Raw genomic sequence first — 14084 nt, 5'->3', positions numbered from 1 at the left:
CAGATTGTTCCCCATTGCCCGTTGTAGAATACCTCAACACGACCAATGCCATCTTCACTCAGTGGCCCTTGCAGTCTGAGTGACACATTTATAGCTGTAAATAGCTGTATGTTTATAAACGATCTTACGCTCTGAGCGCATTGGAAAACGAAATATGGATACTATTGTTATCATTAATTTAAACACTGGTATAGGCTCCAGACAGTGAAATTGCATATATTCATGTGCAGTTGCGGGTCTCATTAAAAGTATCGGTGTTCGACTTTCTCATTATAAGTATTGTTGTTCGACAAAAACTTATTTTGTGTACTAGGCTCAATTTTTTTTTATATGAGTTTTCAATATAAATTACTCTTTATATAGGTTACTCTTTTGATCATAAGTTCGGGGTAAAACGTACTAAAAATTCCACTAAAACATACAGCCAAATAATTATTTTCAAGTTATTTTCCAGGTTGATAACGATCCGCAAGAAGACATGCACGGCACGCATGTTTTTTATGCTTATAAGCGCTGTTACATGCACTATACAACTTGCAATGCAACTATAATTTTGAGTGCTAAGAAATTAAAATGCTAAGAAAACGGTAGCATATAATAAGAAATATTCGTGTTTGACAACTTTGCAAGTAAATGAAATTTTTTATTTGTCAAAAGTCCCAAAAACATTAAGATGCGCATAATATCATATCATCACGCAACTACAATGTTCACGCTTCAGGGCCGTGACTAAAAGCTTAATGAGGGTGTATATTCATATATTGGTCTTCTCCACGGCTGATTTTTTTTGTACGCTACTGCTCCAACGTATATAAACGTGAATACACCACCCAGCGGTTTAGCTACCGCCCTGGACGCATGCATTGAGTAAGAAATGTTGGATTATCAACTCGTTTTTATACATCATTTTAACTGTAGTCCCGTTTCAACTTTACCCAGTTTATTGGCACGGCACGGTTAAAATGGGTACTTGTGCCCAATTTTACTAATGCTCAGTCTACCAAAACAAAGGCTGGGCACGGATAAAATAGTCACGAGTACCCATTTTAACCGTGTCGTGCCAATAAATTGAGTGTAGTGTGAACAGGGCTAGTGTCCGATGATATATTAATTTTAAATATTATTACCTGTCATGGAACATTCAACCCCAGCGTCACGAGAATGAGAGCAAGATCGATCAGCATTCCCCCAACCTCGATGAAAACAACTTGTAATATTTTTTTCTTTCCCAGTACAACGAACATTGGTCAACCATATTTTTCCTGAGCCAGGAGGAACCAATTGCTTCCTTTTAAGAGTTTTAACAGCATCAGGATAACCAAGTTGACGACATACAACCCTAGCATCTTTAAAATCCCAATCTGTATCACAAATTGTTCCCCATTGTCCATTGTAGAATAATTCAACACGACCAATACCTTCTTTACGTGATAGCCCTTGTAACCTAATTGGCGCGGCTATAACTGCAAAGAAAGAGTGAGAAAACGCTTTCTTATAGATATAGTAAATAATTATGAAGTAAGGGCTCGTTCTCAAATAATATTTTCTTTGCAGCACAAAGTGCACCTTGATGGCAAATAAGGCCGGTAAAAACGATGGATTTACCATATATACGGAGTTTAATTCTTTTTGTTTTTTGTTCCTGAAATACTAAAAAGTAAAAACCACGATACTTTGGTAGTTAAAGTGGACTGAACTCTATTTAATTTAATCAGTCTGGAAGGTAATAATATTCTTGTATGTTTGCATGGTGACAATCGATAAGTAATTTAGCTTGTAGGTCATTATTTATTTCGCTGATGAAGGCCCGGGTTAACGGACCGAAAGCTTTGCAGTATTAAATTCTTTCGTGGTGTACCTACAAGCTAAATTACTTAGTCTCGAAGTTGTTTTTAAGATCTTAAAACTTGTTCAGTAATGTCGATTTTAAAAGCCATTAAACTTCGCATAGAGTACTTTAATTGCTTTATCAAGTATTCAGTTTATCGCCGATGAGTGAAGTAAATTGTTTAAACGATTTTTCAATAAAAAGTTTTTTCAGTTATCGATTAATTGACCAACAAATTTGAAAGTTGTTTTAGCTATCTAGGGCTTGTACATAATTATAATTATAATTATAATAATTATAAGCCCATATTGGACTCGAATTCGCAGAATAACTGTTATTTATTTGGTAAATAAATATGATTGACAAATAAAACATGTTATTTATTAATGAATATATTTAGTGTAACTACAACGATGGTTATTGAAAATTCTGGCCTGTGATTGGTCGAACGGTCGCCTCAGGTTATTACGCGATAATATTTGAGCAGCATCGAGTTGTTTAAAGTGACAGATGAAGAAATAAGTTATTTCAAAAAAAATACTCTACCTAAATAGCGTTAATAGCTTCACAATTTTATAAGCCAGCAACCTTTTCAACCTTATGGTAGATTGTTTTTCAATCTTCAACCGGCAACAAATCGGAGAGGCTTGAGGAATACTGCATAATGTATTCTAAGTACCGACCTGTTGTGGAACATTGAACACCAGCGTTGTCATAATGGGGGCAATTACCACTGACTCCCCAAGAACTATGGGAACAACTTGTTATATTGTGCTCTTCCCCTGTACAATGGATATATCTCAAAAGGATTTGCCCAGAACCTGCAGGGACTTCGTCTCTTTGAAGAGTTCTGACAGCGTCCAGATAGCCAAGTTGATGGCATACAACCCTAGCATCTCTCAAATCCCATGAATAATCACAGATTGTACCCCAATATCCATGATACATCACTTCAACACGACCTGTCCCTTTTTCACTTGATGGTCCTTGTAACCTTAGCGACACAGGTGTAGTTGTAAAATCTATTTGTGTAATTTAAGAGAAAGTAGTTTAAAATCACAATAAAAACACGTTAAATTAAGCGATAATTTGTAGCTGCGAAACTTTGAAAGAATATCAACGTAAATGAGGTTGCATAGATAATGATAGCATAGCGACTGGAAAGAATATTTTCACTCTACTCTCCTCGTTGAATGGAAAATTCTGTTTTTCGACTCATAAAAATATTCATAACCTAGCTGGAACTCATAAACATTAATATTAACCAGCAAATGTAGAAGAAAGTTGACTACTTCTTCAACCAGAAAAAACTCTAAGTTTGAAGTTATGATATAAAATATATAAACTATATTTAGACGACGTTGTGATAATTTTTAACAAATGTAATAATTTATCAAAATATTGATTTACTCGATATTCTACCTGTTGTACTACATTCAACTCCCACGTCTGTTGAATGTGAGCAATAAGTAACACCCCAACCTCTATTAACACAACTGGCAATACTACGCTCCGATCCAGTACATTGGAAATTGCTTAACCATATCTTTCCTGAACCAGAAGGAACGTGGCTCGATCTCCCTCGGAAGGCCCTTGAAGCAAATGGATAACCAAGTTGACGACACACCACCCCGGCATCTCTTAAATCCCAATCGTAGTCACAGATTGTTCCGCATGTTCCATTGTAGAATACCTCGACACGACCAATACCATCGTCACTTAATGGTCCTTGTAACCTGACGGGCGCAGTTATAGCTGTAAAATATTGAACATGCATGATTGAATATAATATATGATATAATATTATACCTCAAATTCAAATTATCCAATCAAAAAACATTACTTCTACCATGTGATGAGGAGGTTTTTCGCGGTATCACATCCCATTGCCCCATTTCCGAGCTAGGCGCGTGACATTAAAATGATCACACTGTGATATAATATAGACTTAATGTATGTTCCCGAAAGACATACGGAGTTTTGTTTTCCTAAGCGTCTGAGTGTTTCCCGAGGCGAAGTCGATGGAAACATTGAGACTCGAGGGAAAACAAAACTCACTATTTCCCGAGGTAGTCTACATTCATATAATACGTTATATAGGAACAAAAACATACATGTTACACAACAATTTCATTTTAAAAAAACCCACTTTACGTTGTTATGACAAGAAGCGGGCAACAATTTTTCAATTGTTTCCCTCACGGGAAATATTGCACTTATTTAAAGTCATGTGACAACGAATAAACCAAAATACACAGCACCTATATAACAATAAGATATCTCACGTGATATCTCACGTGATATAAAATATCTCACGTGACGTCTCGCGAGGACTACACACATTCACTGAAAATAATCGCGGGAACAGTGTTGTTTGTTTGAAATCAAGAAATTAAGGATTCTGACCAAAAGACTAACCGATTTTTTGACGAAAGGCATACAGAAAACACAAAAAAGTTTACTAATTTTAAAATACGTTACAGGGTATATAATTTTTCACGCCTTCTTCGAGTACTTTTACTGATTTATATAAATAATCCTCAGTTCGAACCTTTGTTTTGACTATTCTACAAGATCACAGTACTTTTTCAGTCTAATATATCATTTATAGACCCTTCTCTCGTTGGACCAACAAAATGTTTCCCTCAGTAATGATATTTCCCTCAGGCTTCGGGAAGTATTTCGCCTAATCCCTCTCGCTCCGCCTCCAGGTCTATAAATGATAAAGAATGGTAATTGCACTGAGTGCAATACGTCCATAAATATATTCAAATGAATACCGCTTGTTAACCACCGCAGGCTCACTTGCTGATAACTCAGTTATCTGCTAGCAGATAACTGAATTTTGCGTGATTGCGCGATTTATCTTATTTAACTATTAGCCAATCAAGTTGCTTTTACTACTATAATGTATAATAACAGAAATAACTGGTGCACTATTCGTGCAATTGTTTTGCGCAAAAGTGCCCCTTCTGGCCCCTACAAAGGGCCAATGCTGTCTGATATATTATTATCTTTTTATAGGAGACCCCGTAAGAGCAAGTTTGGGCAGCGTGATACGGACATCGTACTTTAAGGCAGTCTTTATACCTCAATTGGTATTATCTAGTGTTATTCAATTACCTGTTGAGGAACATTCTACTCCGACGTCGTAATTATGGGAGCAATCATTCTTCCTCCAAAAATTATGAGAACAACTTATAATATTCTGCTCTATTCCAGTACAAGCGACGGGAGATAACCATATCTGTCCAGAGCCAGAGGGAACCTGGTGCCTTTCAAGATTTCTAACAACATTTGCATACCCAAGTTGTCGACATACAACCCTAGCATCTCTCATATCCCAAACACGATCACAGATTGTTCCCCAATGTCCATGATAAAATACTTCAACACGACCAGTACCATTTGCACTCAGCCGTCCTTGCAATCTGACCAGCACAGGTGTGGTTGAAAAATCTTAGAAATAATATTTCCGTATAACATTAGGTGGGCAATATATAGTTATAGAATACCAAATTAAGAAAATTTTCCCGTCACACATGGTATGAAATCACAGAAATTTAAATAGGTTTCAAAATGTTGAGACCTTTTAGTTTCGCATATCACCTGGAAAGTTTGAGAGCTACGTGCACGGCAATTAAGATCCGTGTCATAAAAATAGCGTCACCAAGTTGCACGCGACAATTGTGAGAAATCATCGTATACGATTATACCGGCCTTAAAGATAAACTCCAATCAATAATACCTTTTGTTGAACATTGAACTCCGGCACTGCTAGAATCAGAGCAGGAATAAATCCTCCGATTTTTAGGAGGACAGTGCAGAATATTGTTTTCTTTTCCAGTGCAGTAAAGAGAAGGTAACAATGTCTTTCCAGAACCAGAGGGTACCTGGTCTCCTTTAAGGGCCTTAGCAGCATCTGGATACCCAAGTTGACGACATACAACCCTGGCATTTCTCAAATCCCATCCATTATCACAGATTGTTCCCCATTGTCCATGATAGAATACTTCAACACGACCAGTACCATTCGAACTTGATGGTCCTCTCAACCCGACCAGTACCATTCGAACTTGATGGTCCTCGCAACCTTACCATTACAGCTGTTACAAGATAATGATAAGAGTCGCACACATGAAATCAGGGAGCCGGTCGGGTTGTCGTCGTCCCCAACAATAATATGCCTAACGGGTAGGGTCGCCTTCCACAACAATATGCCTAGGGTGTAGGGTCGTCCTCCACTATGATATGCCTAGGGTATATGGTCGTCCTCCACAGTAATATGCAAATCTTTGCGCCCTATTTATTAGTATTTGTAATTGCATATAGATCGTAATGAAACATGTGTTTTTTATCAATTAATCCAAAATAAAGCCAAAAATAATCAAATATTTTTGGCGTAGGATCCTTTCAACGTCAACATCTTCATACCTGTCTGACTAAAAGTTTGTTCAGACGATCCAATTTTGTCGGTTTCAATTCATTTCTAGTGAATATTTTATAGTATCATAGTGGTGATCCCCCCATTTCAGGGACGGAAGTAATTGGTGTATAGAAAGGCCTGCAAGATGGCCTTTAAAACTCTTATGGTCTGACCGCAATACAATCTTGGTTGTCACATGGCCAGAAATGCAGGCCAATATGGCCGCAAAGCATGCGTAACTCCGAGCTAATTTAGAAATTCAATATAGCGTCGCGCCAGGAGGGGAAAATAATTCAAGTTTGCTTTTTATTTAACCGACAATTCAGAAGTCATGTTTGTGTACGTCCAAAACATCATCAATTTTATCGTTTTTTAAACATTGAAAATTTGAGGACACCTCGAGACGCCCATGCAAGTATGTTCCCGAAGAATATTTTCACGATTGAAATTGTATAAGAAAGAATATACTTTGGCCATGTATAAGTTGCCAATTATACTTCATGCAATTTGATTATCAAGTTTCAAATTTTAATATATGTTTCAAATTCACATGAAATTTATAGCAAAAATTACAAAAAGAATAATTCGAATTTACTGTACAACTTGAATACTACGAGAATTAACAACGCGGAGTTAATTTTGTTAAGAGATAGTAGAACTAGATCAACGTTTTCTATCATTTTTTCATTTTAATTCATCCAATTCGTCTTTTTATTCAAGGAGGCCTGATTCCGTGGAAATGTGGAATATTTTGCCAGTTCTTATGAATTGTGAGTAATCAAAGAGAAATAATGTAGTCGAATAAACGCAATTGAAACGAAATTATTTGCGAAAAAGCGCCCGCGAAATCAGACCTTTGAAACCTGCGCATGCGTTCTCTCAAAAATTTGCTAAAAGTCATTACTCCCTGGCCGGAAAAAGTTCACCTGGCTAACGTCCTATGTACTTCTCAATTCTTTGGGTTTTTTACCCACCATGCATAATTAATTAAAATATTTTATTAAAGTTATTAATGTCAAAGAGATTTAGTGAGGATTTAGTATGAGGAGTATATTTGTTAGATTTTTCACCGAACTTCAATTACACTTATATACAATTCTCACAATAGAAATAATTGTAATCCATAAAAATACCTTTTGAAGTACATTCTACACCAGCATCATGAGAGTGAGAACAAAAATCGTTTGCCAAAGCATTATGAGAACACCTTGTTAAGTCCTGTTCTTCCCCAGTGCAAGAAACGTAAGAGAACCATATTTGTCCTGTACCGGGAGGAACAAGGTACCGTGGAAGTGTCCTAGCATATGAATGATCTAGATCATAACCAAGTTGACGACAAACAACCCTAGCATCTCTCATGTCCCAACCATCATCACAGATTGTTCCCCAATGTCCATGATAGAATACTTCAACGCGTCCAGTACCATTTGCACTCAGCGGTCCTTGAAGTCTTATTTTCACAGCCTCGTCTGCAAAATCTTTTTAAAAAATCTGCGTTAGCCTGTTTGCATAGTACATGTAATGAGACAGTTTGAAAAAGATAGTGTAATTATTAAACACCATGTGCAGCCAGCTTGATGATTTAGCCCCAAGCAGTGGCATAGAACGAGAATAACATCGATATATTCATATATTCATGTTACCCAGAATTAATTTCCTTTTATATCGATTTTCTTTACAATCTGCTAAAATGAATATATGAATATGCACTCACAATTATCAATTATGGCTACGCATCTAGTCCTGGGTTGCTCACTTCATGTCATATAATATGTCGATGACTATATGTAAACGATTAATTTCTAAAATTGATAGTTATAATTACTTCAAATTTTCATACCTGGAAATAACAATCAAACGCATAACTACGCCCCTGTTGAGCAGGCAAATATGCTGAAGCATAATTTTTGTTTTCAAGATGCAATGATGTTAGTAGAATATGTACTTATTTCCTACTTATAAATTATTTTCATTTTTTATTCCATACCAGTTGTGGAACATTCCACTCCAGCGTCTTGGCTATGAGAACAATAATGATCTCCCCAAACTCGGTGGGTACAACTCGTGATGTTTTGTTCTTTCCCACTACAAGCGACGTGAGATAACCATATATCACCTGAACCTTTAGGAAAAGTGGTCCTTCGAAGTGTTCTGACAGCGTCTTTATAACCAAGTTGACGACATACAACTCTCGCATCTCTTAAATCCCATCCATAATTACAGATTGTCCCCCAATGTCCATGATAAAATACTTCAACACGACCTGTGCCATTTGTACTCAATGGTCCTTGCAACCGGAGGAAAACAGGCATAGCTGACAAATCTTAAAAGAACATCAAAGCGTGATAGTATTGACTGAATTGTTTCTATAAAATAGCGAGTAACTTTTCCGCGATGATAGTGAATGAAGTAAACTTAATGTTTACAAGTAAAGTTTAATGTTAATGACTCGGCATCACAAAGCTAATAATTATAATTATTAGATAAAGCAGATATTTTTGCAATAAAATATTTTCATAACCAGAAATGTAGGCTGGTATATAAGCAGTATGATGTGTTGTATAGTATAGGTAGTAATATTAAAAAAATGAATATGTCCACCGACTTATCAATGCTGAGTGCTGACGCACTTACTGTAGTTCGATTATTAATACAATATTAATTCCCCGATAATCACTGAGCCTAAGGCGCATAATTGTATTAGTATTTTTGCACAAGTGAATTAACACAAGAACTGCATTTGATGACTTGTGTCTTAATTTGTAAGAAACGTCCACAAACCTACTAGCCGCCATTTTGCAACTTTTGTTACTGCCGCGGTTTTGTTACTTTCTTAAATCCACCTGAAGGTGAATATAACAGCATACTACGTCAAATTTGAGCAATCAGAATGCAGGATTTGTTATACTCACTTGCGCAAAAGTACTAATGTTGAATATTTAAGTAGTTAGCTTGTTGCATTGTATCATAGCAACAGCTAAAAGAAAATAACGGCGATCAAGAATCACCCTGCGAAATCAACGAATTTCATGGCGTTGAGGAACACATTTACACGTCTTTATGCGGTTTTTGAAATGCTATATAAAAGTCCTTGAGTCCTTACGAACCAGCTCTGGGACCGGTTGTATCAAGCCTGTTCAGCATAAACAGTGGCCGATATGTCAAAATTAAATAACACACTTACATCTCTCTTGCATGAGTCAACTTGAGCATTACGCTCTGAATAAACTATGTAGTTTTAGACATATCTTTGCTATAACGACAAAAACACTTAGTTCGCTTCTTGAATAAAACGTTAGACTTGCTTTTGCTTTTCTTTTGAACTTATCTCTCGTCTAAGCTTAAAGGACTTGATACAATCGCCCCCTACCTGATGTTGACATTTAGTAATACCTGCCAACAAAGATCAGAAATTGGAGCTGTAAAGTACCTAAAGTTTTAATATGCTATAGGAGTGTAACATTCTTATGCAATGAGAATCGTAAAAATAATCTTTCTAGGAACATATACCGCTCAAATTTCCATTGGTTAATGATCGATAAAATTAAACATGTTTTGGAGGTGGACAATCGCGATTTCTCAATTGTGGGCTACATAGAAAGCAAATTTTAATGACCCCCCACTTTTTTCTTAGACACGACGCCATATCGGAGGATTTCTAAATTAGTTCTAAAGCGCCCATGCTTGACAGGCATTTTGGCCTACATTTCTGGCAATGGAAAGGAATTGTGAGACATCTTGATAAAACGTAGGGCATTGTAAAGAATGTCTTTCAGGTGGACTAAGCCACTTTTTTCTACATCTTTTGAGATAATGTTTTACAACATTTATTTTATTGATATCCCATGCAGTCGTACCTGTTCTAGTACATTCAACTCCGGCATTTCTATTAGAGCAATATTGCAAACCCCAACCATTGTGGTCACAACTTGTTATATTTTGTTCCTTCCCATTGCAATCGACGTAAGTCAGCCAGATTTGTCCCGACCCAGAAGGAACCTGTCTATGACGTGTGAGTGCCCTGACAGCATCTTTATACCCAAGTTGGCGACATACAACCCGAGCATCTCTTACATCCCATCCACTAGTACAGATTGCTCCCCATTTTCCATTATAAAAAACTTCAACACGACCAGTACCATTTACACTTTTTGGTCCCTGCAATCTCACCAATACCTCTTCAAGGGGATACAAATAGGTGTCTAATTTATGCTTATAGCGTGCAAAATATATCTGGAGTGGCATTTGCAGCACTCTTATTGTATTTATGCATAGCAATTTTTCTATGATAAAAACGTCTCGTTAAGTGCTCAATAGATTTGCAGAACTTCTGATTAAACAAGTTAATTAATTAATTGTAGACACACCCAAAAAATTCCTCTAAGGGTTCCGATTATTTTTGTCGATGAAATTATTCATAGCAGTCTAAAATAGGCACGGGCGAATCAGCACCAACGAGTTTTTTCACTTACGTTGGTAGACTCTTCTTCCCCCCTTCCCCCTCGTTGGCTAAAGAAATTATTTCTAACCTAGTCGATGAAAAGAGTGTAATTTTTAACAACGTTAAAAAAATATATTATCTTACCTGTGCTGGAACATTCAACTCCGGCGTCCTTAGCATGAGAACAATATTTATGAGCCCCCCAACCATTATGAGAACAATTTCTAATGTTATTTTCCTTTCCATTACAAGCTACGTGTGCCAACCATATCTGTCCAGAACCAGAAGGGACCAGGTTTCTGTAAAGAGTTCTACTGTGTACATGATCTAGTAGATCATAACCAAGTTGACGACATACAACTCTAGCATCTTGAGTATCCCAGCCATAATCACAGATTGTTCCCCAATATCCATGATAAAATACTTCAACACGACCAATGCCATTTGCACTTAACGGTCCTTGTAACCTCAGTTTGACAGGAGTAGTGGAAAAATCTGAAAAGCATGTGTGATTCTAATGAGATAAAGGCAGGTGAGAATTTAATTAATAATGGGAATATTAAAGATGATGTAAAGTCCGTTCTGAGCATATATTCTGCGCATAACAATGTTTGTTTACGTTGATAATAATAAAATCTTTATTTAAGTTATTCTATATTATATTTTGAAGAAAATATTATTATATTTAGAAGAAAATATAAAGCGAAGCTTGTAAAAAAACCGGCCGTTATTTAAAACTTTATATATTTGTAATTGTAGGACAAGCGAGAAGGTAGCGTCTGTAGGCTGTAGCGACGACAAATAGCCTCGCCATCTCGTACGGTCCTCATTCAACAAATAAATTATTGGAGCATTCCTTTCAGCATATTGCTTTTTTCTAGCAGCCTTATGATAAGATAAGTTATATTCGTCACTCGTAATTCGAGCCTCTTCGCCTTGCGACATAAAATAAAATAATTGTGCTCCCGAACTGCCGTTTGTAATACAACACGCTGATATCGCATATCATTAACATTCCAAAAGTTGCTGCCCCACTGATGGAATGTGTTGATGCGCGGAATATATGCACAGAACGGACTTTACCTCATCTTTAAAGGAATTATTAACGGAAATATGTTGCATTTAGTTACGACTCCTTTGGTCGTGTGGTTATAGCAGATAATGATTAATAATGCAGCTAATAACAATTACCAATTTTGTGCTCTTAGCTTTTCCGCGTTACTCACAGAGTAAAAATGCCGAATCGTTTTTTTAAAACATGCTATGTTGCATAATTGATGTCCGTTTTTATCGTTGTTGGCAAACTTTTAGGATTTTAGAAAAGGAAAAGTACCGGTCGAAATGATGTACTCTGATTCTCCAACTCTTTCTGAAGTTCAGCTTACCGGGAATTTGAAATATTTTTGAAGCGCAATCAAATGTCGCGAATTAATTACCGACCAAATAAAGCATATTTGTAAAGGTTTTCCCTGAATGGTTGTAAGCAAAGGCTATATCCATAGGATTTTGTGTAACCAAGGAAATTTTGGCCTTGCTATGGAGTTTTCTGACTGTCCACATTTCTTACTTTCTCAAAAATTGGTAAAATCACACGAAAGAATCCTTGCACATTCCTCTTTTCTAAGCAATTGATAAATAGAATAACATTTCCACAACAAGAAGGGATGCGTTTCTTTCGAAAATTCTGGTGTCTGCATCTTCGGTTTCCAAGCTGTTAGAAAATTGCTCAAAGCAATTGAAGCTTCCAAGAACTCAAGCTTATCAATGTTACCGCTTGATATTATCTGAACACAATCTAAAATTTTCCTGGAAGTTTACGAAATTTATTGATACCTTCGTACCTGTTTTGGAACATTCTACTCCAACATCTTGAGAATGAGAGCAGGAATGAATCCCCCAACCATTATGATAACAGCTTGTAATATTTTCTTCCTTTCCAGTACAATCAAGAGCAACTAGCCAAATATGCCCAGAACCAGAAGGAAAATCGTTCCTCTGAAGAGTTCTTGCAACATCTTGATAACCAAGTTGACGACAGGCGACTTTAGCATCTTTCATATCCCATCCATCATCACAGATTGTTCCCCAGTATCCTTTGTGTAGTACTTCCAATCGGCCAGCACCATTGCCACTTGATGGCCCTTGTAACCTGAGCGACCCAGCTAGTGGGAAACCTGAATTGACAATGAATTTAAAACTTTTTCCATAAACGAATTTTGTTAGGCGAAGTTTTCAGCAAAACAGGGAGGTTCCTAACAAAAATATGGTGCTTAGTATTGTGTAATAGACTAATAAAATTTAGTGTTTGTGTTTATTCAGAAAATGTTTCCAAAACATCGATTTGGGATTGTGAAAATGGGCGGTGTGATGGTTAGCTCTCCCCCTTGATATTTTTTCTCCTCTCGAACAGGTTTCTTCGAAATATTTAATGAATAACTGTATAATTATTCATTACCATACGTAGGTGGAAGCATCGTATCTTAATCTCTCTAATGATATCTACCTTGACACTGATTTGGTACAAATTGAATTAAAAAAAGAATCACGCCAGTTATGAAGGCAAAGCTTGTCATCTCGTGAACACTTTTTCAACGTGAGCAGCTGAAACGATAAAATATACTCAGTTACGTACATTATTTGGTTAATGCATGTTCAAAGTGGCAAGGCCTAATAGAAAGTCCATGCATGCGGTGTTTTTTTAGTTTCACAATTCACATAATTATTTCCTTTTTTCTTCTTGTCGAAATATTCCAAAATTTTCGCACACAAAATTCCGCCCAGAGCCTGGACAGCAGCCATAGAATTACGCAATGGAATACTCATGCAGACGGCCCGTGTTAAGCCGTGGTCTAATTTTGCATGCGTCGAACAAAAATAACGCACATGTGAGCAGACAAAAATAAAGACATTTCCTCATTTACAGGAGGATCAAACATGTCTTAAATTCTAGGGTCAGCGACACCTGAAAAATATATAAATTGTTTGGGTTTGCCTGGGGTACGATCGTTATTGGTAACACAAAATATAAAAGCTTATTTTATAGGATACATCCTGGTAATAACGACGATTTAATGCTTTTTTTTTCATTCCTAAGGACCAACAGGGGTTCGTAAATGCAATGATATTTTTTCCTATTCGACCAACTGCACTAACTTCAAAGCTAACTTATCTAATTCTCCTGTTACAGAAAGACAGCTTTCATTTTTCTTTTCATAGTGTTAAAATTTTAACATATGCAGTACTAACGACATAAAATGTTTTTGAACTGTTTGTGCAGTAAAGTGATTCTTTTATTCGTTTGATATTGATCACAAGTGGCATGGCACACCTCATTAATTTTCTTCTACTTTGCATAAACAAAAAAGAGTCATAATGTGAATCATTTTTTT

General features: G+C 36.5%; 2 protein-coding genes across 2 annotated transcripts; both read right to left on the bottom strand.

Annotated features, from left to right (window-relative positions):
- Window positions 1-1113: 1113 nt before the first annotated feature.
- On the bottom strand, window positions 1114-7669 carry LOC114529937 (scavenger receptor cysteine-rich domain superfamily protein-like). Its single transcript, XM_028551504.1, has 6 exons — window positions 7388-7669; window positions 5577-5934; window positions 4952-5287; window positions 3251-3583; window positions 2512-2850; window positions 1114-1463 (listed from the first exon to the last, which is right to left on the bottom strand). The coding sequence occupies exons 2-6, from the start codon at window positions 5896-5898 to the stop codon at window positions 1114-1116; spliced, it is 1680 nt and encodes a 559-aa protein (XP_028407305.1). The 5' UTR covers window positions 5899-5934; window positions 7388-7669.
- Window positions 7341-13494, bottom strand: LOC114529936 (deleted in malignant brain tumors 1 protein-like). Its single transcript, XM_028551503.1, has 7 exons — window positions 13411-13494; window positions 13242-13296; window positions 12537-12869; window positions 10840-11190; window positions 10112-10432; window positions 8242-8577; window positions 7341-7732 (listed from the first exon to the last, which is right to left on the bottom strand). Exons 1-7 carry the CDS (start codon window positions 13492-13494, stop codon window positions 7341-7343), a joined length of 1872 nt encoding a protein of 623 aa, XP_028407304.1.
- Window positions 13495-14084: the final 590 nt, after the last annotated feature.

Source organism: Dendronephthya gigantea, unplaced genomic scaffold, assembly GCF_004324835.1.
Source record: "Dendronephthya gigantea isolate DGI-Jeju-01 unplaced genomic scaffold, DenGig_1.0 000058F, whole genome shotgun sequence".
Classification (NCBI taxonomy): domain Eukaryota; kingdom Metazoa; phylum Cnidaria; class Anthozoa; order Malacalcyonacea; family Nephtheidae; genus Dendronephthya; species Dendronephthya gigantea.
This window is presented reverse-complemented; position numbering and strand designations above follow the sequence as displayed.

Coding starts and splice junctions, on each gene's coding strand:
- LOC114529936 (XM_028551503.1), bottom strand. CDS start 13,494: ATGGCTGCTGTCCAGGCTCTGGGCGGAATTTTGTGTGCGAAAATTTTG. Junction 11,191..12,536: donor AGTAGAATGTTCCAAAACAG/GTACGAAGGTAT, acceptor CATGCTTTTCAG/ATTTTTCCACTACTCCTGTC. Junction 7,733..8,241: donor AGTGGAATGTTCCACAACTG/GTATGGAATAAA, acceptor TTTTTTAAAAAG/ATTTTGCAGACGAGGCTGTG.
- LOC114529937 (XM_028551504.1), bottom strand. CDS start 5,898: ATGGTACTGGTCGGGTTGAGAGGACCATCAAGTTCGAATGGTACTGGT. Junction 3,584..4,951: donor AGTAGAATGTTCCTCAACAG/GTAATTGAATAA, acceptor AATATTTTACAG/CTATAACTGCGCCCGTCAGG. Junction 2,851..3,250: donor AGTTGAATGTAGTACAACAG/GTAGAATATCGA, acceptor TTACACAAATAG/ATTTTACAACTACACCTGTG.